Source organism: Crinia signifera, chromosome 2, assembly GCF_055691185.1.
Source record: "Crinia signifera chromosome 2, ASM5569118v1, whole genome shotgun sequence".
In the NCBI taxonomy this organism is placed as follows: Eukaryota; Metazoa; Chordata; class Amphibia; order Anura; family Myobatrachidae; genus Crinia; species Crinia signifera.
The window spans coordinates 397,394,033-397,420,693 of NC_139218.1; the positions used below are offsets into that span (position 1 = coordinate 397,394,033).

Here is a 26,661-nt window from a genome sequence, read left to right on the forward strand (position 1 = left end):
TATACTGTACATACACCAATTCACTGTAATACACCGATGTATTGTAATACACCAATATACTGTACATACACCGATTCACTGTAATACACCGATGTATTGTAATACACCAATATACTGTACTGTAATACACCGATACACTGTAATATACCGATATACTATAATACACCGATATACTGTACTGTAATACACCGACACACTGTAATACACCGATATACTGTACTGTAATACACCGACACACTGTAATACACCGATATACTGTAATACACAATATACTGTAATACACCGACATACTGTAATACACCGACACACTGTAATACACCGATATACTGTAATACACAATATACTGTAATACACAATATACTGTAATACACCGACATACTGTAATACACCGATATACCGTAATACACCGATATACTGTAATACACCGATGTACTGTAATACACTGATATACCGTAATATACCGATATACTGTAATACACCGATATACTGTAATACACAATATACTGTAATACACCGATATACTGTAATACACAATATACTGTAATACACCAATATACTGTAATACACCGTTATACTGTAATACACCGTTATACTGTAATACACCGATATACCGTAATACACCGATATACTGTAATACACCGATATACTGTAATACACAATATACTGTAATACACCGACATACTGTAATACACCGTTATACTGTAATACACCGATATACCGTAATACACCGATATACTGTAATACACCGATATACTGTAATACACAATATACTGTAATACACCGATATACTGTAATACACAATATACTGTAATACACCGATATACTGTAATACACCAATATACTGTAATACACCAATATACTGTAATACATCGATATACTGTAATACACCGATATACTGTAATACACCGACACACTGTAATACACCGATATACTGTAATACACAATATACTGTAATACACCGACACACTGTAATACACCGATATACTGTAATACACAATATACTGTAATACACCGATATACTGTAATACACAATATACTGTAATACACCGATATACTGTAATACACCAATATACTGTAATACACCAATATACTGTAATACACCAATATACTGTAATACACCGACACACTGTAATACACCGATATACTGTACTGTAATACACCGACACACTGTAATACACTGATATACTGTAATACACAATACACTGCAATACACTGATACACTGTAATACACCGATATACTGTAATACACCGATATACTGTAATGTAATACACCGATATACTGTACTGTAATACACCGACATACTGTAATACACCGTTATACTGTAAAACACAGATATACTGTAATACACCGATATACTGTAAAACACTGATATACTGTAATACACCGATATACTGTAATACACTGATATACTGTAATACACCGATATACTGTAATACACCCATACACTGTAATACACCGATATACTGTAATACACTGATATACTGTAATACACCGATACACTGTAATACACCGATATACTGTAATACACCCATACACTGTAATACACCGATATACTGTAATACACTGATATACTGTAATACACCGATATACTGTAATACACCCATACACTGTAAAACACTGATATACTGTAATACACCGATATACTGTAAAACACTGATATAGTGTAATACACCGATATACTGTAATACACCCATACACTGTAATACACCGATATACTGTAATACACTGATATAGTGTAATACACCGATATACTGTAATACACCCATACACTGTAAAACACTGATATACTGTAAAACACCGATATACTGTAATACACCGTTATAATGTAATACACCGACACACCGACATACTGTAATACACCGTTACTCCGACACACTGTAAAACACCGATATACTGTAACCTACCGCAGCTCATGGCGCACAGGATTTATGCAGCCGCAATGTGATCAGAAACGTAGCTGCAGGGATATTACTAGTGTTTAATATTATACAGGATTCCCACGAGGGCATTCAGAGGCAAGATGCACCTATGGAGCACATTCAGGCTTCCTTAGCCCTTTATATATCCGCCATCCAGGATTATGACATCACTGACTTTCTACATACTTCTCACATATTAACAGTAACAGGCAGACATACAGTATAGGGGTACATTTATGAAAGTCTTGTGCCCACTGGGCATGGCTGTTACAATTGTACACGGTTGTATTAAAAAAATGTCTGGTATTGTACTAAGCGCCTTGTTTGCAGTGGTCACATGTTCCGATGGTGAGCTCATCGTGGGTATCTGATGCCCAGTGCTATACCCACCACCCCTGGGCTGCGGGTGGTAAGCTCATTGTGGTGAGCTGATGCCCAGGGCTATACCCACAACCCCTGGGCTGTGGATGGTGAATTTACAGCAATCGAAGAGTAAAAAAGAAGAGTTCATATTTTGTTTTACTGCTGGCCTTACAGATCCCAACAAGCCCCCATCATATGCTGGTACTTGGAGAACTATAAGCAGCATGTGGGGCATTAAAAGACCCGCTGGAACCTGTAGTTCCACCAGTAAAATAAATATTACAGTAAAGACAGGGTACGAACACCGTGACAGTATAAACACTCATGCACACTCACACTCACATATATACTGACACACTCACACATACTCACCTACACTCCCTGTAGTCCCTCGGTCCTTTTTTCCTGTAGAATTCATAGGGCACCATTAAAAAAAAAAAAAAACATACCCACCAAATCTTGTGTAGATTGAACCTCCCAGAGGCAAGAAAAAAAACGTATGTCCCGAACCAAGTGAACACAAGTGTACATAATACATGGCTTCTGTTCCCGAAATGACTTCTGTCACTTGATGACCTACCAGCCAATCAGGAACCACCACATAGTAATGCTTTTCTGATTGGCTGAGCTCCGCTTAGCTGTCATTGAAGTGGAGTTTATACGTCACTATGGGGATTTTCCCCCAAATAAATTCTATGGGCAGGAACTGGTGGTTTACCACAAACCCCCAGGTTAATCTTGTGGTTTGTGGTAAACCGCCGATTGTGGTGTGTATTTTATATGTGGCGGCAGTCAAGTTTGAGTTGATAGCTTTATTAGTGGGCGTTATGTGCTGACCAATGAAATTGTTCCTCCCAGGGATTAACGCCTTCCTGTCCATTGATTTATGGAGAGCATTTTAATATCAGAGCCACAATGATTTAATTGTATATTAAATAAATTATTTATCATTGAACTTTTTTTACTTTCTCTTTTCTTCCCTCTCAGTTTTTCCAAAAGTATTATTGAGAACCCTGAAAAATCCGGTGTATATTTTGATCGTCTTGGCGCAAGCAAACCTGTCCGCCAAAATATGTGGTCTGGCTACATTCATGGCCAAATTCTTGGAACGACAGTTCTCCATCACTGCCTCCCTGGCCAACCTAATGATAGGTATGTACGAATGTACGTAGAAGGTTTCCCTGGCTCCCGACCTCCGGCTCCGATCCGATGCACAAGGGGCCACGCTTCGGATCGGAATCAGAGGTTAGAGACATGCCCTTTGGGCCCTTTTCATCCGATTCCTCTGCCCGATGCCACCGAATCAGATGGAAAGGGCCCAAATCTTTTCCAGGCAAGAAATTAGCCAATCAGCTGCCATTAACTATACATAGAGATCTGCACTGAATTAACTTTAATTATATTTTTAAAAATAGGTCAATGAATAGATGTGAATCACAAATGTAGTTTTCTTATACAGTATATCAAACGATGGTCATAATATATAACAGACTCATAGCGAACAATCAGAAACTCAAAAACAACGTTGTAAAATAAATCTGATGATGCCGAAGCTGGAGATCAGAACGGTCGTCATTTATCAAGATTTACATTTATTTTAATTCATTAAGCTCATATCAGCTAATGTCAGTTTTGGTCTCAAGACGGCGGAACGTTGTGTTGTGTATTGTTGCAGACATGGGGTTGTATAAACCTCCAGAAGCAAGCCGGTGCAGATAATGTGTGTGATGCCGCCTTGTCCTCCGCAGGGGCTGTGAACATACCTGGAGCCATGATCGGAATAGTCATTGGTGGATTTATAATGAAGAGGTTCCGTCTGTCCCCGAAGCAGTGCGGAGCATTGTGCGTCTTTGGAATATTCGGGTGCCTCCTTTTCGGGGTTCCGCTTATCTTCCTGGGGTGCTCAACGCAGAAGTTTGCCAGTCCGAATTCTGACCAGCACTTGAGGTAAGATAGGTTCCAGATAGTGTAATATAAACATGTTGTTGTCATCACAGCATTTTGGGGGTCATTCAGGTTGGATTGCATAAGTGGCCCAACCCGGAGTTTCCTGATTATCTGGAGTTTCCAAAACCTCATCTCATACGTGCAAATGCCTGATTGACAGCCGATGTTCAGAAAAATGAGGGTTTGGTGCTCCACAGCCTAAGCTTAACCCCCCCTTCTTGGTGGCTGAGCCTAACTTCCCCTCCTCACAGCCTAACCCTAAGACCCTAAGTCTGAAGGCAGTCAGGATACTCCATGCCCCCTTTCCACTAAGCCAAAATCTCCGAAATTACCTCCTCCTGTGGGTACAATGTTGGGAGGTCTGTATGTGTAATAGGATTGGGCGCTGGGTGATGGTGATCTGTGTGGCCCTCTATGATCAGTCAGGAGATCTGTGCTGTCTTCCAGTGCTGGAGCTTGGTACAATGTTGGGAGGTCTGTATGTGTAATAGGATCGGGCGCTGGGTGATGGTGATCTGTGTGACTCTCTATGATCAGTCAGGAGTTCTGTGCTGTCTTCCAGTGCTGGAGCTTGGTACAATGTTGGGAGGTCTGTATGTGTAATAGGATCGGGCGCTGGGTGATGGTGATCTGTGTGACCCTCTATGACCAGTCAGGAGATCTGTGCTGTCTTCCAGTGCTGGAGCATGGTACAATGTTGGGAGGTCTGTATGTGTAATAGGATTGGGCGCTGGGTGATGGTGATCTGTGTGACCCTCTATGATCAGTCAGGAGTTCTGTGCTGTCTTCCAGTGCTGGAGCTTGGTACAATGTTGGGAGGTCTGTATGTGTAATAGGATTGGGCGCTGGGTGATGGTGACCTGTGTGACCCTCTATGATCAGTCAGGAGTTCTGTGCTGTCTTCCAGTGCTGGAGCTTGGTACAATGTTGGGAGGTCTGTATGTGTAATAGGATTAGGCGCTGAGTGAGGGTGATCTGTGTGACCCTCTATGATCAGTCAGGAGTTCTGTGCTGTCTTCCAGTGCTGGAGCTTGGTCCAATGTTGGGTGGTCTGTATGTGTAATAGGATTGGGCGCTGGGTGATGGTGACCTGTGTGACCCTCTATGATCAGTCAGGAGTTCTGTGCTGTCTTCCAGTGCTGGAGCATGGTACAATGTTGGGAGGTCTGTAGGTGTAATAGTATTGGGTGCTGGGTGATGGTGATCTGTGTGACCCTCTATGATCAGTCAGGAGTTCTGTGCTGTCTTCCAGTGCTGGAGCATGGTACAATGTTGGGAGGTCTGTATGTGTAATAGGATTGGGCGCTGGGTGATGGTGATCTGTGTGACCCTCTATGATCAGTCAGGAGTTCTGTGCTGTCTTCCAGTGCTGGAGCATGGTACAATGTTGGGAGGTCTGTATGTGTAATAGGATTGGGCGCTGGGTGATGGTGATCTGTGTGACCCTCTATGATCAGTCAGGAGTTCTGTGCTGTCTTCCAGTGCTGGAGCTTGGTACAATGTTGGGAGGTCTGTATGTGTAATAGGATTGGGCGCTGGGTGATGGTGATCTGTGTGACCCTCTATGATCAGTCAGGAGTTCTGTGCTGTCTTCCAGTGCTGGAGCTTGGTACAATGTTGGGAGGTCAGTATGTGTAATAGGATTGGGCGCTGGGTGATGGTGATCTGTGTGACCCTCTATGATCAGTCAGGAGTTCTGTGCTGTCTTCCAGTGCTGGAGCTTGGTACAATGTTGGGAGGTCTGTATGTGTAATAGGATTGGGTGCTGGGTGATGGTGATCTGTGTGACCCTCTATGATCAGTCAGGAGTTCTGTGCTGTCTTCCAGTGCTGGAGCTTGGTACAATGTTGGGAGATCTGTATGTGTAATAGGATTGGGCGCTGGGTGATGGTGATCTGTGTGACCCTCTATGATCAGTCAGGAGATCTGTGCTGTCTTCCAGTGCTGGAGCTTGGTACAATGTTGGGAGGTCTGTATGTGTAATAGGATTGGGCGCTGGGTGATGGTGATCTGTGTGACCCTCTATGATCAGTCAGGAGTTCTGTGCTGTCTTCCAGTGCTGGAGCTTGGTACAATGTTGGGAGGTCTGTATGTGTAATAGGATTGGGCGCTGGGTGATGGTGATCTGTGTGACCCTCTATGATCAGTCAGGAGTTCTGTGCTGTCTTCCAGTGCTGGAGCTTGGTACAATGTTGGGAGGTCTGTATGTGTAATAGGATTGGGCGCTGGGTGATGGTGATCTGTGTGACCCTCTATAATCAGTCACGAGTTCTGTGCTGTCTTCCAGTGCTGGAGCTTGGTACAATGTTGGGAGGTCAGTATGTGTAATAGGATTGGGCGCTGGGTGATGGTGATCTGTGTGACCCTCTATGATCAGTCAGGAGATCTGTGCTGTCTTCCAGTGCTGGAGCTTGGTACAATGTTGGGAGATCTGTATGTGTAAAAGTATTGGGTGCTGGGTGATGGTGATCTGTGTGACCCTCTATGATCAGTCAGGAGTTCTGCGCTGTCCTCCAGTGCTGGAGCTTGGTACAATGTTGGGAGATCTGTATGTGTAATAGGATTGGGCGCTGGGTGATGGTGATCTGTGTGACCCTCTATGATCAGTCAGGAGTTCTGCGCTGTCTTCCAGTGCTGGAGCTTGGTACAATGTTGGGAGGTCTGTATGTGTAGTAGGATTGGGTGCTGGGTGATGGTGATCTGTGTGACCCTCTATGATCAGTCAGGAGATCTATGTTGTCTTCCAGTGCTGGAGCTTGGTACAATGTTGGGAGGTCTGTATGTGTAATAGGATTGGGCGCTGGGTGATGGTGATCTGTGTGACCCTCTATGATCAGTCAGGAGTTCTGTGCTGTCTTCCAGTGCTGGAGCTTGGTACAATGTTGGGAGGTCTTTATGTGTAATAGGATTGGGCGCTGGGTGATGGTGATCTGTGTGACCCTCTATGATCAGTCAGGAGTTCTGTGCTGTCTTCCAGTGCTGGAGCTTGGTACAATGTTGGGAGGTATGTATGTGTAATAGGATTTGGCGCTGGGTGATGGTGATCTGTGTGACCCTCTATGATCAGTCAGGAGTTCTGTGCTGTCTTCCAATGCTGGAGCTTGGTACAATGTTGGGAGGTCTGTATGTGTAATAATATTGGGCACTGGGTGATGGTGATCTGTGTGACCCTCTATGATCAGTCAGGAGTTCTGTGCTGTCTTCCAGTGCTGGAGCTTGGTACAATGTTGGGAGGTCTGTATGTGTAATAGGATTGGGCGCTGGATAATGGTGATCTGTGTGACCCTCTATGATCAGTCAGGAGTTCTGTGCTGTCTTCCAGTGCTGGAGCTTGGTACAATGTTGGGAGGTCTGTATGTGTAATAGGATTGGGCGCTGGATAATGGTGATCTGTGTGACCCCCTATGATCAGTCAGGAGTTCTGTGCTGTCTTCCAGTGCTGGAGCTTGGTACAATGTTGGGAGGTCTGTATGTGTAATAGGATTGGGCGCTGGGTAATGGTGATCTGTGTGACCCTCTATGATCAGTCAGGAGTTCTGTGCTGTCTTCCAGTGCTGGAGCTTGGTACAATGTTGGGAGGTCTGTATGTGTAATAGGATTGGGCGCTGGGTAATGGTGATCTGTGTGACCCTCTATGATCAGTCAGGAGTTCTGTGCTGTCTTCCAGTGCTGGAGCTTGGTACAATGTTGGGAGGTCTGTATGTGTAATAGGATTGGGCGCTGGGTAATGGTGATCTGTGTGACCCTCTATGATCAGTCAGGAGTTCTGTGCTGTCTTCCAGTGCTGGAGCTTGGTACAATGTTGGGGGGGTCTGTATGTGTAATAGGATTGGGCGCTGGGTGATGGTGATCTGTGTGACCCTCTATGATCAGTCAGGAGTTCTGTGCTGTCTTCCAGTGCTGGAGCTTGGTACAATGTTGGGAGGTCTGTATGTGTAATAGGATTCGGCGCTGGGTGATGGTGATCTGTGTGACCCTCTATGATCAGTCAGGAGATCTGTGCTGTCTTCCAGTGCTGGAGCATGGTACAATGTTGGGAGGTCTGTATGTGTAATAGGATTGGGCGCTGGGTGATGGTGATCTGTGTGACCCTCTATGATCAGTCAGGAGTTCTGTGCTGTCTTCCAGTGCTGGAGCTTGGTACAATGTTGGGAGGTCTGTATGTGTAATAGGATTGGGCGCTGGGTGATGGTGATCTGTGTGACCCTCTATGATCAGTCAGGAGTTCTGTGCTGTCTTCCAGTGCTGGAGCTTGGTACAATGTTGGGAGGTCTTTATGTGTAATAGGATTGGGCGCTGGGTGATGGTGATCTGTGTGACCCCCTATGATCAGTCAGGAGTTCTGTGCTGTCTTCCAGTGCTGGAGCTTGGTACAATGTTGGGAGGTATGTATGTGTAATAGGATTTGGCGCTGGGTGATGGTGATCTGTGTGACCCTCTATGATCAGTCAGGAGTTCTGTGCTGTCTTCCAATGCTGGAGCTTGGTACAATGTTGGGAGGTCTGTATGTGTAATAATATTGGGCACTGGGTGATGGTGATCTGTGTGACCCTCTATGATCAGTCAGGAGATCTGTGCTGTCTTCCAGTGCTGGAGCTTGGTACAATGTTGGGAGGTCTGTATGTGTAATAGGATTGGGCGCTGGGTAATGGTGATCTGTGTGACCCTCTATGATCAGTCAGGAGTTCTGTGCTGTCTTCCAGTGCTGGAGCTTGGTACAATGTTGGGAGGTCTGTATGTGTAATAGGATTGGGCGCTGGGTGATGGTGATCTGTGTGACCCTCTATGATCAGTCAGGAGTTCTGTGCTGTCTTCCAGTGCTGGAGCTTGGTACAATGTTGGGAGGTCTGTATGTGTAATAGGATTGGGCGCTGGATAATGGTGATCTGTGTGACCCCCTATGATCAGTCAGGAGTTCTGTGCTGTCTTCCAGTGCTGGAGCTTGGTACAGTGTTGGGGGGGTCTGTATGTGTAATAGGATTGGGCGCTGGGTGATGGTGATCTGTGTGACCCTCTATGATCAGTCAGGAGTTCTGTGCTGTCTTCCAGTGCTGGAGCTTGGTACAATGTTGGGAGGTCTGTATGTGTAATAGGATTCGGCGCTGGGTGATGGTGATCTGTGTGACCCTCTATGATCAGTCAGGAGATCTGTGCTGTCTTCCAGTGCTGGAGCTTGGTACAATGTTGGGAGGTCTGTATGTGTAATAGGATTGGGCGCTGGATAATGGTGATCTGTGTGACCCTCTATGATCAGTCAGGAGTTCTGTGCTGTCTTCCAGTGCTGGAGCTTGGTACAATGTTGGGAGGTCTGTATATGTAATAGGATTAGGCGCTGGGTAATGGTGATCTGTGTGACTCTCTATGATCAGTCAGGAGTTCTGTGCTGTCTTCCAGTGCTGGAGCTTGGTACAATGTTGGGTGGTCTGTATGTGTAATAGGATTGGGCGCTGGGTGATGGTGATCTGTGTGGCCCTCTATGATCAGTCAGGAGTTCTGTACTGTCTTCCAGTGCTGGAGCTTGGTACAATGTTGGGAGGTCAGTATGTGTAATAGGATTAGGCGCTGGGTGATGGTGATCTGTGTGACCCTCTATGATCAGTCAGGAGTTCTGTGCTGTCTTCCAGTGCTGGAGCTTGGTACAATGTTGGGAGGTCTGTATGTGTAATAGGATTGGGCGCTGGGTGATGGTGATCTGTGTGACCCTCTATGATCAGTCAGGAGTTCTGTGCTGTCTTCCAGTGCTGGAGCATGGTACAATGTGGGGAGGTCTGTATGTGTAATAGGATTGGGCGCTGGGTGATGGTGATCTGTGTGACCCTCTATGATCAGTCAGGAGTTCTGCGCTGTGTTCCAGTGCTGGAGCTTGGTACAATGTTGGGTGGTCTGTATGTGTAATAGGATTGGGCGCTGGGTGATGGTGATCTGTGTGACCCTCTATGATCAGTCAGGAGTTCTGTACTGTCTTCCAGTGCTGGAGCTTGGTTCAATGTTGGGAGGTCAGTATGTGTAATAGGATTAGGCGCTGGGTGATGGTGATCTGTGTGACCCTCTATGATCAGTCAGGAGTTCTGTGCTGTCTTCCAGTGCTGGAGCATGGTACAATGTTGGGAGGTCAGTATGTGTAATAGGATTAGGCGCTGGGTGATGGTGATCTGTGTGACCCTCTATGATCAGTCAGGAGATCTGTGCTGTCTTCCAGTGCTGGAGCATGGTACAATGTTGGGAGGTCTGTATGAGTAATAGGATTGGGCGCTGGGTGATGGTGATCTGTGTGACCCTCTATGATCAGTCAGGAGTTCTGTGCTGTCTTCCAGTGCTGGAGCTTGGTACAATGTTGGGAGGTCTGTATGTGTATTAGGATTGGGCGCTGGGTGATGGTGATCTGTGTGACCCTCTATGATCAGTCAGGAGATCTGTGCTGTCTTCCAGTGCTGGAGCATTGTACAATGTTGGGAGGTCTGTATGTGTAATAGGATTGGGTGCTCGGTGATGGTGATCTGTGTGACCCTCTATGATCAGTCAGGAGTTCTGTGCTGTCTTCCAGTGCTGGAGCTTGGTACAATGTTGGGAGGTCTGTATGTGTAATAGGATTGGGCGCTGGGTGATGGTGATCTGTGTGACCCTCTATGATCAGTCAGGAGTTCTGTGCTGTCTTCCAGTGCTGGAGCTTGGTACAATGTTAGTGACTGCAGCATGCAATGTGGTTGTTCCAAAACAGCCTTCAATCCAATCTGCGGATCAGACGGCATCGAGTACATCTCCCCGTGTTACGCCGGGTGTGAGGAGGTGACCTTTAATTATAAGGAGAATAAAGTCCTGGTGAGTGACAAAGACGTTCACGTGTCTAATGTGCGATATCACGTATGTCATCTGTTACGCCTATGTACTGTCCTAATAATAAGCCAAATAGATACATTGGGGGAAATGAACTAAGATAAAATGGTTGCGAATAGGCGTATTTGTAGCCATTCAATGTCATATACAGAACATCCATAAATTTGTATTTTCTGAATTTACTAAGGCCAGAATACAGCTGTTCCTATTCTTTTACAAATTGTATATTCATGTGTATTTTAGTCAGATCCGTGCAGGCTTCTATGTGTAAAAAACAAAAAAAATAAATAGACATCAAGGACTTGCCAAATTGGTTAACCCGCTGCGATTACATACAACGCCAATACAGCAAAAGTCTCCTTTTCATTATATATATGTTGCTATTCCCCTGCTATCCAGCATGATCATGGTACTGGGTTGAGTGTAATACGTGGTCATGGCTAAGAAAGGCAGGGTTGGAAGGTCAACGCAAGCATTAGGTGGACAATGGGAAGGTCAAACTTTGAAATGTCAACCTATTTTTTCATGTGTCGACTTAAGACCTGTCCTAGTGGGCGACCTAATGTATGTTGACAGTCGTAGTGTCTACCTAACAACCGTATCTGGCGGTACTGGGCTGTTACTGAGTTCTGTTCTCTTGGTTGCAGAACTACACCAGGTGCCGCTGTATCTCCCCTGAGGGACCGGAGGATTCCGCCACTCCGGGCTCATGCGGAACCAGCTGTTATAACCTCTTCATGCCTTTCATTGTTATGTCATTGCTCGCCGGGACCCTCGCCAGCACCTCTCAGACACCGGCCATCATGTTAATCCTCAGGTAACAGACATGACGCGGGTCCATGGTAACAGGGATGTGGCAGATGTTCCCGGCATTAGGGGTTTGGGGCATAAAAGATGCAAACAGGACTTTCTATATATAGCACAGAGCAAGGGCCGACCAGCCTCAGGAATGAAGGGCCAGCATAGGATACAGTTAGGAAGCCATAGGACCCTGCTCCCACTGGTTCAACCAGTCTAGATGTCTCTGGAGGTCATAGTCTAGAAGTATTCGTGGTCAGACCAGTCTAGATGTCTCTGGAGGTCATAGTCTAGAAGTATTGGTGGTCCGACCAGTCTAGATGTCTCTGGAGGTCATAGTCTAGAAGTATTGGTGGTCCGACCAGTCTAGATGTCTCTGGAGGTCATAGACTAGAAGTATTGGTGGTCCGACCAGTCTAGATGTCTCTGGAGGTCATAATCTAGAAGTATTGGTGGTCCGACCAGTCTAGATGTCTCTGGAGGTCATAGTCTAGAAGTATTGGTGGTCCGACCAGTCTAGATGTCTCTGGAGGTCATAGTCTATAAGTATTGGTGGTCCGACCAGTCTAGATGTCTCTGGAGGTCATAGTCTAGAAGTACTGTATTGGTGATCCGACCAGTCTAGATGTCTCTGGAGGTCATAGTCTAGAAGTATTGGTGGTCCAACCAGTCTAGATGTCTCTGGAGGTCATAGTCTAGAAGTATTGGTGGTCAGATTTCCTGGGTAGCTGCAGACACAACGTCACCTGTGTTCTATCCTGCTCATAGTACATAACATTATTCTATAATACGGTATTGGGACCATAGACTGTAGCTAGTACTGGATATAGGGGTCCAGGCTTCCCTGGTAACCTGAGGGACATGACTACCTAACACTTCTACTCAGCTGTGCTGTGGTGTCATGATGCCGCATGCACTGCGCCTATGAGCCAACTACATTATTGCCTTCCCCGTAACCTTCCCTTGCTACAAGCTACAGTAATCCCCTCTTGAAATTTTCCGGGCTCAGCTGAGCTGCTGCAGCGGGCTGTCAAGGAACATTTCCGGGTATACCATAATACAGTAGGTACATTCCAGGAGTGCCTCCAGCTGTGCACCACTGGCGCACCACCTCTAGGGTCAACCCCCTGTCACTCCCCCCACGTGCTCACCTCTGGCTCCGGCAAGTCCCAACTTCTCACCCTGGCGATCATACGCCGGGGTTATCCTGCCACTGCCCATGCTACCATACACAGAAATGAGTATGCGCCAGCGACAGGCCCCGCTCGGGAGTTCGCCATTGTCTAACCCTAATCTCCTAACCTTCATACCCTGCTGCCTATCCCTAACCCCCTAACTTTCCTACCCCGCTACCTAACCCCCTAATCTTCTTACCCCGATGCCTATCCCTAACCCCCTAACTTTCCTACCCCAATACCTAACCCCCTAACCTTCCTACCCTGCTACCTATCCCTAACCTTCCTACCATACTGCCTATCCCTAACCCCCTAACTTTCCTACCCCGCTACCTAACCCCCTAATCTTCTTACCCCGATGCCTATCCCTAACACACTAACTTTCCTACCCCGATGCCTAAATCTAACCCTCCGGCCCCGCAGCCTAACCCTAACCTCCCTTTCTAAGTGCCTTACCCTAACGTTCCTTGCAGCCTAACCGTAAACCCCCCCTCCCCCCACCTCGCAACCTAACCCTAGGTACCCCACTAGTGCCTAAACCTTACCCTCGCCTGTGGCCTAACTCTAACCCACCCTGCATAATTATGATCGGTATGCCGGCAGTCGGGAAACCAGCATCCTCATAGTTTTCGGTATTCCAGCGTCGTCTTCTGGCCGCTTGTCGGGATGCTGGTGTCAGTATTGTGACTGTCGTCATCCCGTCCGCTGGGATTATATCTGCACCCCCCCCCATCATGTGATGTAACAGAGCGCAGTGTTCCTATAGCTACAATATATGTGCAATCACGATAATTTCTAGCGACACCTCCCACTATACACGCTCCTGCAATGCATAGTACTAGATCACTAACCCTGAGGATGAACGAAGGAATATTAATGGATTACACTACGCGATATGGTTTCCCTGTAGACTTATTACATTTCATACATTCCAGGTCCGTTAACCCTGCAGAGAAGTCGCTGGCCATTGGGATACAGTTCATGCTCTTGAGGATTCTCGGTAAGTTGGGAACATCCAAGAAACTCAGATAGCAGGAAGCAATTTCCCAAATCCCAGAAACTGCTCTCACCGTCCAGAAATTGGTGTTGGAAAAACAATTCAGAATAGGCATGGTCACAGCGGACCGAGACCACAGCATGAGGAAGGGGCACAGAGCAGGTGCTTGTCAATAGAAGCTAACTGACCAGAAGCCAATCAGGAGCTGCTGCTGTGACCGCTCTTTATTGGCTGGGGGTCTGTGAGCTCTGATTGGCTGCTGGTCTGTGAGCTCTGATTGGCCCGTGGCTGACTCCAAATTCAAAATGCCACCATACTGTCTGTCTATAGCAGCTTGCAGTGCACCCCATACTGCTGCCATGTTGGCCCCCTCTCAGTCAGGGGAACATATATCCCATGTTAGGATTCACTGACTGATAAGAGCTTTGTAGCGCCCATACTATACAATCCCCCCTTTTCTTTGCCGGACATGCATAATCATGGGATTTAAACTCATTTCCAGCATGGCTGCCTGGTCCTGTCATTTTTGGGAGTATGATTGACAGCACCTGTATACGTTGGGGGAAGAAGTGTGGATCCAAAGCCTCCTGCCAATACTACGACAACAATCTGTTAAGACAAAGGTGAGTTTGGACGCTGTAAATGTGCCGTAAACATCGTGAAATGTATTGTGTCGCCGGAGACCTACAGATGGAGCAGCTCTCAATGGAGTTGCTCTTGGTGATAGAACCGGCAATGGCCGCTGTGCACTATCCGACAGAAGGGGGTGCGTGTGCATGAGACGCTCGCGTGCCCCATTGAGTCCGCCAAGGCCCTCTGCCGGCTCCCTGAAGCTCACAGCTGCTCCAATTACTAAACCGCCAGTTCAGAATGTGCGAATTCGCAGAAAAAAGGCGATTCCCCCCAACAAATCACATCCTATAAAATGTGCGATTTTCAGAAACAGTGTGATTCTGGCCATTTTATCGAAAAAATCACCACCCCCCCCCCCAAAAAAAAAAATGTGCATCCCATTAAATCTCGCCAAATGTTACTTTAGAATGGTTTGATACACTCAGACCGTCGTACGCTATGTCGCAGTGCCTGAAACAAACCTCAGGGTTATCTCGGGTGAATGCCGGCACTAATAACTCTTTCATATCACCGCTACATATGACCGTCAGACCTGTACAGAGGGTTACACTGTAAGCCTGCAGCGCCTTTGCATTATGTTTTCTAAATGATACCGTTCTGTAAGCTGGAAAATCTCAGGGCCGTCCCTGAAATCAGGTTACGATGACCCCGCTGCTGCTTATCGTCTTCAGCAATGAGGACCCTGAGAACGTTATGTGGATGTCGGTTGTCAGGGTCAATAAATTAATTTTGCGGCTGCAAAATGAAACCAAATGCTATTAGGCCCTACTGTAGTACATCTTTGGGATGCTTAGAATTTATTCACTTAAACAGATTTACTAAAATACAGATCCTTGCATCAATAATGTACATTGAAATGTAGCTCCGGTTTAATGTATACTCCATACAGTATATACACTATATTGTCACTTCAAGTCACATCAAATCATTTACTTTAGAATCTATTCATGAGATGGCAGCTTCAAAAATCCGTTTGTAAATTTTGAAATCCGCTTTCTCCTGGTAGACTCAGGAAATCAGGGATGGACCGGCATACCGGAATACAGGGAAAACTCCTGGTTTCCGCAATTCCTACGATCAGTGATATAAGGGGCCATTTCTAAGATTGAAGGCTGGCAAACACCACAGGGTCTCGATTATTTAAGTGTTTTGACCAAATTAGAATTACCCCTGATGAAGTAATTTTGACGAAACGCGTTGGGTTATGATTTGTTCTATCACATCACAAATGAGCCGGCCCCCGGTGCACCATTTGAATGAATGTTATTCAGGTTAATAATACTGTACTGTAAGAACAAAAACAGGTACAGTAACATGTTGTAGCTGTTTTTATGATTTTTTTTAACAAATACACATCCAAAATCCTAAAGGTTGATATTGACAAAACCAGATACAGATCCACAATGCGAAGGAGATACAGAACCAAAACCCGAGACAGAGGCAGGTGCACATCCCCAATTTACTTACACAAAGCACAATGAAAATTCCCATGTTTTAGTTTAAAAAAAAAACAACCATAACTGATCAATATCACACGTTTCATCTCAGTCAAACATGAGTGAAACCGAATCTTAGTAAATTTGCCACTAGATGTGTATCCCCAGGTGTGCATCCCCAGGTGTCCTTCCCCAGGTGTGCATCCCTAGGTGTGCATCCCTAGGTGTGCATACCCAGGTGTGCATCCCCAGGTGTGCATCCCCAGGTGTGGATCCCGAGGTGTAGATCCCCAGGTGTGGATCCCTAGGTCTGCATCCCCAGGTGTGGATCCCTAGGTGTGCATCCCCTGGTGTGGATCCCTAGGTGTGCATCCCCAGGTGTGGATCCCTAGATGTGCATCCCCAGGTGTGGATCCCTAGATGTGCATCCCCAGGTGTGGATCCCTAGATGTGCATTCCCAGGTGTGCATCCCCAGGTGTGGATCCCTAGATGTGCTTCCCCAGGTGTGGATCCCTAGATTGTGCATTCCCAGTTGTGGATCCCTAGATGTGCATCCCCAGGTGTGGATCCCTAGATGTGCATCCCCAGGTGTGGATCCCTAGATGTGCATCCCCAGGTGTGGATCCCTAGATGTGCATCCCCAGGTGTGGATCCCTAGATGTGTATCCCCAGGTGTGGATCCCTAGATGTGCATCCCAGGTGTTGATCCCTAGATGTGCATCCCCAGGTGTGGATCCCTAGATGTGCATCCCCAGGTGTGCATCCCTAGATGTTCATTCTTAGATGTGCATCCCCAGGTGTGCAATCCCATATGTGCATCCTGAGGTGGGCATCCTCAGCTATAGATCCAAGGTGCGCATCCCCAACTGCGCATTCACATGTGTCCGATCCAATGTGTGCATCCTCAGCTATCCCTCCCCAGGTGTGCATCCCCAGGTGTGCTGTATGGCCATTCAGGTGCACTGGGTTCTCTGGGCCCACTTTCTGTTCTCTCTGATCTACAGTGCTGCTGAACATGTTAGTGATTTACTGATGCAATAACTGAAATAACAATGTGACATACAGTACTGTGCAGCCATACTGTACCACACACTGTATATGTATGCTGTACTGTACCACACACTGTATATCTATGCTGTACTGTACCATACACTGTGTATCTATGCTGTACTGTACCACACACTGTGTATCTATGCCAGTGGCTACGCTGTACTGTACCACACACTGTATATCTATGCTGTACTGTACCATACACTGTGTATCTATGCTGTACTGTACCACACACTGTGTATCTATGCTGTACTGTACCACACACTGTATATCTATGCTGTCCTGTACCACACACTGTATATCTATGCTGTACTGTACCATACACTGTGTATCTATGCTGTACAGTACCACACACTGTATATCTATGCTGTACTGTACCATACACTGTGTATCTATGCTGTACTGTACCACACACTGTATATCTATGCTGTACTGTACCATACACTGTATATCTATGCTGTACTGTACCATACACTGTGTATCTATGCTGTACTGTACCACACACTGTATATCTATGCTGTACTGTACCATACACTGTGTATCTATGCTGTACAGTACCACACACTGTATATCTATGTTGTAAAGTACCACACACTGTATATTTATAACATCCAAGCTGAACCATCTCTCATTCTTTGCAGGTACATCGGGCTGCAGATTCTCTTTGATATCGGAGCTTTGATACTGTTTATTGCGGTTTTCTTTGTATTACGTCACAAGGAGAAGGATGAGGCGAAGGCAGAGAAGGAGCCAGAGATACACACGTTAGCTGAGAAAGAGCAGTCTGTGAAAATCCTACCAAGCCGGACTCAATGAGTCTCCTAGCTGCCTCCTGTCGTTATGCTGTGTCAGTGTCTCCATGTGATGAGACTACAGACGCTGACGCCTACAGCTGCACACTGACCGACTATACAACTAACGCAGTCTCATCGCACTCTATCGGGGGACCACAAACAGAGGAACCTTCTGTATAATACCTCCTCCCTGCATTGGTTGGCAAACTGCACTTCCACCAATCTTAGATGCGAGTTCTATTGAAGATGGTTGTTGCTATGGCCAACCAATCAGATTCTATTATCTTCTAGAACTTGCTAAATAAAGAAGTACATTCTGATTGTCCTTCAATAGACCTCTCATCTTAGCAAATAAATCCTTCATTTTTGCTGTTTTTCTCTGACCACATTTTATCCCTATCCGGATGCCTAGGTCCGCGACATACAGTTGACATCCATAAGGTCGACACAAGCAATGGGTCAAAGTGGCTATGGTCAGCACACAAAGGGGGTGACATGAGTTTTTCTCAATGAAAAAAAAAATTGGGCTGTTTTATACTTTACCATCTTATTGGACTCCGATTGGGAATGTTAAAGTGGCGGTATCGGAGCGAGGCACCTGGCCTGTACGCTCACCAGAGGAGGAGACGCGGTATGCTAATTGGGAGTCAGCAGGCTCAGATGTTGATACCAACATTAAAAAACAGTGAAAAACTCCTTTTGATCTTTTCAGTGTCGACCTTGTACTTTTTTTTTTTTGCCCTATATTAATATTTCCTGTCTACGTCTGCCCTATTGGGAAAAGTTCTTCCTTCTTTTACAGTCAGACACCCAAAAAAGGTGAAAAACTCATGTCGGCCTTTTTTCATGTCGACCTGTTGCTTTTGTGGACTTTTTGACCATGTCGACCTAAAGGGATGTCGACCGTTTTCATGTCTCCACGCGGCCTGTCTACCTATAGATTGTAGACGTAAATACTGTTGACCCCATGACCCATACCTTTAATACTGACGGTTATTTGACCAAACCTTTTCCTTAGAGATTGTTTTCTATACATACTGTATTGTACATATTTTATATTACACTGATGACATCACAGTCCACAAATAATAAACAATCAAAAACTCTACAGTTTGGTTTATATACCAGGTAAATGGACAGAGAGAGAGAGAGAGAGCGAGAGAGAGGAGGGGTGTGGGGGTATCCCCTGTAGCACCCAAATACTGTACACAGAGCAGATTTGCTTTGACTTAAAACTGTATAAAATATGTAACAGTAGAGACTCTGGGGGAAATTTGCTAAGAAAATTTGTATTTGTATTCTTATACCCCTTTCAGACAGAAAAATCCCAAAAACCCAGGTATTTCCTGGATACAAAAACCCGGGTACAACTAGGCAGCAAGGGGCGGACCCCCTTTCACACAGGAGCAAAAACCCGGGTATTTCCCGTGTCGACCCCTTTCACACAGAAGCCGAATTTTTCCTGCAAAACTCTGTGTGTCATAAGAAAAGGACAGTTTTAAAGGCACACAGAGATGAGGTCATCAAAAGTGGGTGGTGACTGCTCACTGCATTCCATTAACCATGGCATGACACAAGGATATGTTGTAAACAAGTTTTATTGTTTTTATATACTGGAAGGTACATGTTACCCCACATGGCTGTAAGTATATTTGCAATGATTGAGTACACTGTGGCATCTTTGACTGTCCCAGTCATCTGTTTGCCGATATCCTCCTCCCCTCTCACTGCCATTAGCTCTCACCTCTTGCTTCTACCAGTGGGCCATGCTATCCTTTTTTCAGCTCCCTAATGACCTCAGAGGCCAGCTCCATTGCCATGCCCTCCCAGCCAATCAGAGAAGCCTATCCTCACAACCAATCAGCCAGCACCCCACCAGGAGAGCCAATCAGTGCCTAACAATGTGTAATAATCCCAAAAACCCGGGTCGTTTCCTTTCAGACAGCGGGCGACCCGGGTTTTTGGAATACAGACCCGGGAAAAACCCAGGTAAATACCTGGGTCGAAGTCCCGGAACTTTAGACCCGTGTTGACCCTTTCAGACAGAAGAAATACCCGGGTCGACACGGCAAGAGCAGGGAAATTCCCGGGTCTTTTTTTCTGTCTGAAAGGGGTATTAATAAGCCTGAATACGACTGCATACAGCTGTTATAGCCGTACGCAAATTCGTATTCAGTCATATTTGACTGATTTGTAATTTCCGATGGCGTCTGGATTCGTATTTTTAGCCGATACAAAATTGTATGTGGGGCATTAAAGGGCTCGCTGGAACTTGTAGTTCCACAGCAATACAAATAGTTAAATAAACACACTGACACCAGAATAATAAAACTGGTGCCATTTCATGCAGATACTTGCCTATGTTGAGCCCGTAGGTGGAATCGCTGTCCGTACATCTCACCGGTGGTTTGGCACTGAATAAATGCATGGGGTACCTGTGGAAGGAAACCATACTTACCAGGGTCCTCCAGCGTAGATCACGTCCTCTTCCTTCGAGTAGCATCCTCGGGGCGAAGAAAAATAACAAACAAATAAAAAATCACTAACTATTGAATACATTCCTAAAGTAACTAAGGGTAAATTCAACAAAAAAAAAGCCACCATGGTTGGACAAAAAAGTAAGGTCAGCTATCAACAATAAAACCAGAGCCTTTAAATTCTATAAAAATAACTTGAATGAGGAGGTGTTCGCAAAATACAAAGAATCAAACAAAACTTGTAAAGAGGTAATCAAAGCAGCTAAAATATTATATGAAGAGTGCATAGCCACTGAAAGCAAAACCAACCCAAAGAAGTTTTTTAAATACATAAACAGTAAACGTTTAATTAAGGAAAACATAGGCCCACTAACTGATACTAGTGGAAAAAGTGTTACTGAGGACAAGGGAAAATCAAAACTGTTAAATGAGTTCTTCTCATCAGTATTTACTAAGGGAGAGCAGACTGTGGAACGAACATTTACCACAAACGGGACAAATAAGCCAGATCTCATTGTGGATTTCACGCCGAAGGAAATAATACTGAGGCTAAGCAAACTCAAAACAAATAAGTCACCAGGGCCAGATGGGATTCATCCGAGGGTATTAATGGAATTAAGGGATGAACTAGCTACCCCCCTACATTATATCTTTAGCAAGTCACTATCGTCAGGTATAGTACCAAAAGATTGGAGAATAGCAGAGGTAGTGCCAATATGCAAAAAAGGAAGATCCCGCTAATTACAGACCGGTGAGTTTAACATCAATTGTGGGTAAACTATTTGAAGGATTTTTAAGGGATGGTATCCAGAAATATTTATATCATCACCGTCTACTCAGTGCTAACCAACATGGGTTCGTGAAAAATCGTTCATGCCAAACTAATCTACTAGGGTTCTATGAAGAGGTTAGCAAAAACCTCGATAATGGAATGTGGATGTGATTTTCCTAGATTTCGCTAAAGCATTTGATACTGTCCCACACAAGAGATTGATTAATAAAATGGAGAACCTAGGATTGGGTGAAAATATCTGCAGATGGGTAGGGAATTGGCTATGTAATAGAGAACAAAGAGTGGTTGTGAATGGTGCCGTGTCAGATATGATACCGGTACTAAGTGGAGTGCCCCAGGGTTCGGTTTTGGGGCCCATTTTGTTTAACATTTTTAATAAGGATATTAAGATAGGGTTACTCAGCAATGTATCCATCTTTGCGGACGATACAAAACTTAGCAAAGTCATCAAATCACCAGAAGATGTCACCATGCTTCAAAATGATCTTGCAATTCTAGATGAGTGGGCAAAAAAATGGAAGATGAGGTTCAATGTAGATAAATGTAAGGTTATGCACCTTGGGAGACACAACCAGTGTGCAAGTTACAACCTTAGCGGAGAGGAACTGGGTAATTCCATACTTGGTTACAATATGGTTGAGGATTGGCACAGGCAGATTAATAAATTTGTGAGGTACAATTATGAACGTACATGTTATTTAACCAATGTTCTTACTGCCCGAAAGCAAATAAATGCGGTGTTTGGTTGGCGGTGCTCCCAAAAAGTTCAGCAAGACAACTGAAAAAATATGGTTTGTCACGAGGGCAGAACAAAAAGGGTTATTGGGGCACACTTTTTAAAATGATAATGAATGGAAAGTATTTAAAATTTAACTTTTAATGAAAAACTACTACTAAAATATCAGTACGTATGAAATAACAGTTCAAATATGAACTCTAAGCATGATGCATAACAAGAATAAAGATCACAATTTGAACATTTGGTGGCGAATAATGTTTAAGTACACTGGCGTGAGAAAATACTGGGGAATCCTGTAATGGATTCAATGTACCAGGCAAAATGGCCGCTCACAAACAATATGTTGCATTGGGGTGTACTTGACGCATAACACTATCCCCCTTCGGAAGGATCAATGTGGATAGATAAGGCGGACTGACTTGACTGGGTTCTTAATAGAAGGAGAGAGAACAGAGTGTTAAAGGGTAGATAGCTCCCTTGGCCAAGTGTTTTTCTGCAATCCGGTGTATTACAGTTCCGGGTATTCACCCCTACGGGTACTGGCCCGGCCAAACACTGCTTAGCTTCTGAGTTCGGTATGAGAATCTGATACCTGGTCCATATGGGTTCATTGGTTCTAGAGATATTGCGGGTTAACCAATTTTGGTACTTATGTAATATCTGGACTCACGTTTTTCTTATGAGACCGCGTCCCCTCGCGGGGCTCGCTGCGCTCACCACGCTTCGGGCACGGTGGCTCGCTGCGCTCGCCACACTATATTAAATCAACTCCATGCGTAGTTGGATAGTAGGGGTATGAAAAAATGGGGTGCATTTAACATGGGAGTCCAGATAATACATAAGTACCCCAATTTTTTTCATTTCTGAAATGTAATTTCATGGCTGTTCATGTTGTTTGAGAACAGATTTCTCTGGAACCAAACAGCCCAGTTTCACGGGAACAAACTCATTCGAAGTCTACATGTAAATGGGTCAGTTGGTTCTGAAGATATAGCTGGTTGTTTAAAGGGGGGTGGGGGTGTTTTTTTCTCCCCCTCACACCAGAAAATGCAGGGACTAGGCTGGTGAAAAAGGGGCCAGTCCGGGAATGTACCTGCATGATCCTGGGACCATATTCCCTGGTAAGTCCCTGCATTTTCTGGTGTGAAAGGGGTATTATTTCAAATAGCGGGGATATGCAGTGCTCTGAATACAGCAGGACAGCCCCCTGCTCTCTGCCCGGCTGTCAATGGCTGTCAATTCTGCCCGGCGGCAGCTGTCCCCCAGTTACCGCAAGCATGTATTCCCCCTTGGCAATGAGCATGACATCCCAAATGGCAATGAGCATGGAACCCCTGGCAATGAGCATGGAACCACTGGCAATGAACATGTAGGTAAGCAACACTTATGTAGCATAATTTTTAATAAGCATTATGGTGTTTGGCATAATACATAATGGAGATTATGGTGTGAGGCTTAACATGTAATGGGCATTATGGTGTAAATTTTTAATGCGCGCCTTCGGCACGCAATGCCCCTGACTATGAAGCATATTGTGCATTATCTGTTTGGTATAGTGCAGGCATGTCCAAACTATGGCCCTCTAGCTGTTGTGAAACTACAAGTCCCATCATGCATTGCCACAATTTTGCTATTAGGGAATGCTAAAACTATGTCAAGGCATGCTGGGACATGTAGTTTCACAACAGCTGGAGGGCCACTGTTTGGACATGTCTGGTATAGTGTGTATTTTGGCTCAATCCATGTGGCATAACGTGAATTTTGACTCAATCCGTGTGCCATAGTGTGAATTTTTGCTCAATCTGTGTGAATTTTGTCTCATTCCATGTGGCATAATGTGTAAGAGGCAAGTACAGTATATGGGGTGTTGTGTTGCATGATTTGTATAAGTGGTATATGGTGTGGTAAACTTAGGTGACCACATAAAAGGCGCTGAAATGTTGTCTACCAAGTTTCGGCTTTCAGTATTTTTATTATGACTGGAGTGCCGCCTCACCCTGCAAGTATCTTAGGAAATCGGCATCCTGCGGATGCACCTTTGGAGTGCACCCGCCAATACAGTATAGCTCCCTGCATTTTTCTTATGCCAGCCCCCTGCCTTTTCCAGGCATATATAATTAGTTTTGTGAATTCTGCACTCACGACCAACATTGGAATTTATAGGGGTGCTCATTTAAGGCTACGCAATGTGTCCCAATAATATAGCAAAGTTGGATGTATATTCCAATAAGGGCACTCACCATAGTTCACGTAATGAAATTTTTTATTGGTAGTACATTACCAGTCAAGTCTTATGTAGGTCTACGTTTCGGCCACCAGGGGGCCTTTCTCAAGACACAGCAGCATTTGACATCCACACAGCTGACTCTCAAATGTACATCCAACTTTACTATATATATATATATATACACAAATCTTTCCCAGAGTCTTTAATTCACAATGTCCAAAGCGCTCGCTGCAGGGGCACTGCCCATACACATTAGCGTCTATGCACAGTCACACTGCTGTGAGTACCAAGGTCAGGTAAGTACACTACGCAGCGCACACTGCTGTGAGTACCAAGGTCAGGTAATTACACTATGCAGCGCACACTGCTGTGAGTACCAAGGTCAGGTAATTACACTATGCAGCGCACACTGCTGTGAGTACCAAGGTCAGGTAATTACACTATGCAGCGCACACTGCTGTGAGTACCAAGGTCAGGTAATTACACTATGCAGCGCACACTGCTGTGAGTACCAAGGTCAGGTAATTACACTACGCAGCGCACACTGCTGTGAGTACCAAGGTCAGGTAATTACACTACGCATCGCACACTGCTGTGAGTACCAAGGTCAGGTAATTACACTACGCATCGCACACTGCTGTGAGTACCAAGGTCAGGTAATTACACTACGCATCGCACACTGCTGTGAGTACCAAGGTCAGGTAAGTACAATATGCAGCGCACACTGCTGTGAGTACCAAGGTCAGGTAATTACACTACGCATCGCACACTGCTGTGAGTACCAAGGTCAGGTAAGTACACTACGCATCGCACACTGCTGTGAGTACCAAGGTCAGGTAATTACACTACGCAGCGCACACTGTTGTGAGTACCAAGGTCAGGTAATTACACTATGCAGCGCACACTGCTGTGAGTACAAAGGTCAGGTAATTACACTATGCAGCGCATACTGCTGTGAGTACCAAGGTCAGGTAATTACACTATGCAGCGCACACTGCTGTGAGTACCAAGGTCAGGTAATTACACTATGCAGCGAACACTGCTGTGAGTACCAAGGTCAGGTAATTACACTATGCAGCGCACACTGCTGTGAGTACCAAGGTCAGGTAATTACACTACGCATCGCACACTGCTGTGAGTACCAAGGTCAGGTAATTACACTACGCATCGCACACTGCTGTGAGTACCAAGGTCAGGTAATTACACTACGCATCGCACACTGCTGTGAGTACCAAGGTCAGGTAAGTACACTATGCAGCGCACACTGCTGTGAGTACCAAGGTCAGGTAATTACACTATGCAGCGCACACTGCTGTGAGTACCAAGGTCAGGTAATTACACTATGCAGCGCACACTGCTGTGAGTACCAAGGTCAGGTAATTACACTACGCATCGCACACTGCTGTGAGTACCAAGGTCAGGTAATTACACTACGCATCGCACACTGCTGTGAGTACCAAGGTCAGGTAATTACACTATGCAGCGCACACTGCTGTGAGTACCAAGGTCAGGTAATTACACTATGCAGCGCACACTGCTGTGAGTACCAAGGTCAGGTAATTACACTATGCAGCGCACACTGCTGTGAGAACCAAGGTCAGGTAATTACACTATGCAGTGCACACTGCTGTGAGTACCAAGGTCAGGTAATTACACTATGCAGAACACACTGCTGTGAGTACCAAGGTCAGGTAATTACACTATGCAGAACACACTGCTGTGAGACCCAAGCTCAGGTAACTATGAAAACACAGGTATTTTTTGCACACAAAGGAAACAAATATTGCTTGTGTGTAATTACTGAACCTTCTCCTAGCACAATATACTGTATTACAGACTATTTACAAAAGTGCAAACTCACTGAGCATTACACGTTTGTAGTAATACTTTGGGTACATTTCCTAACATTTGTGTTGATTCGAGAGTGGATTCTTGGCAGTAAAATGCATCTCGGTAACTTACAAACCCCAATCCCTGCCAGAGTTTGTTTAAATACTGAGGAAAATCACAGCAGAACACACAAGTACAAATCAATGCTCCGGCGGCCAAGCTCAGCAGGACTTCCCATAGGTAATACTGAACGGAAATTTACCAAGATTCATTTCTGCAAACACTGCTCAAAATAGAACTGCGTTTAGGAGAAGCGCGCACGTATCAGTCAGATGTGTAACAGTAAAAGAAAGGGTTTCAGCCGGTGCTGGTTGCAAAAATACAGAGGAAAAAATACTGAGGTCCCCCTGTATTTAAACCAGCACCAAGCTCTTGGAGCGGTCCTCATAGGGGTCAGTTGTATACCTTCCCCTGTGGCCATGGCATTAATCCCGCAACTGGTCAGCCCTGGTTGGGGTCCCAGGGGGTGTGCGGGTCTCTACACTTTATTGGGCACCCAAGGGCCAGGGCTGAAGCTCAGGAGGGTGTCCCTGGGCAGTAAGTGTCGAGTTGATAGCATTAAAATAGAAAAGTTATAATATTGTGTT

The 26,661-nt window shown here is 45.3% G+C and overlaps 1 protein-coding gene across 5 annotated transcripts in view; it reads left to right on the top strand.

Moving 5' to 3' along the window:
- SLCO2B1 (solute carrier organic anion transporter family member 2B1) overlaps positions 1–19,054 on the top strand; it is a 95,693-nt gene extending 76,639 nt beyond the window's left edge. For 4 of the 5 annotated variants that reach the window (XM_083170522.1, XM_083170523.1, XM_083170520.1 and 1 more), the window contains 7 exons: positions 3,271–3,435; positions 4,032–4,230; positions 10,890–11,049; positions 11,712–11,881; positions 13,973–14,037; positions 14,537–14,657; positions 17,796–19,054. In XM_083170522.1, coding sequence (XP_083026648.1) covers positions 3,271–3,435; positions 4,032–4,230; positions 10,890–11,049; positions 11,712–11,881; positions 13,973–14,037; positions 14,537–14,657; positions 17,796–17,970 — 1,055 coding nt within the window. In that variant the 3' untranslated portion in view covers positions 17,971–19,054. Of the gene's footprint in view, positions 1–3,270; positions 3,436–4,031; positions 4,231–10,889; positions 11,050–11,711; positions 11,882–13,972; positions 14,038–14,536; positions 14,658–17,795 lie in introns of those variants that run through there. The other variant, XM_083170524.1, reaches the window with a different exon arrangement.
- The last annotated feature ends 7,607 nt before the right edge of the window (positions 19,055–26,661 follow it).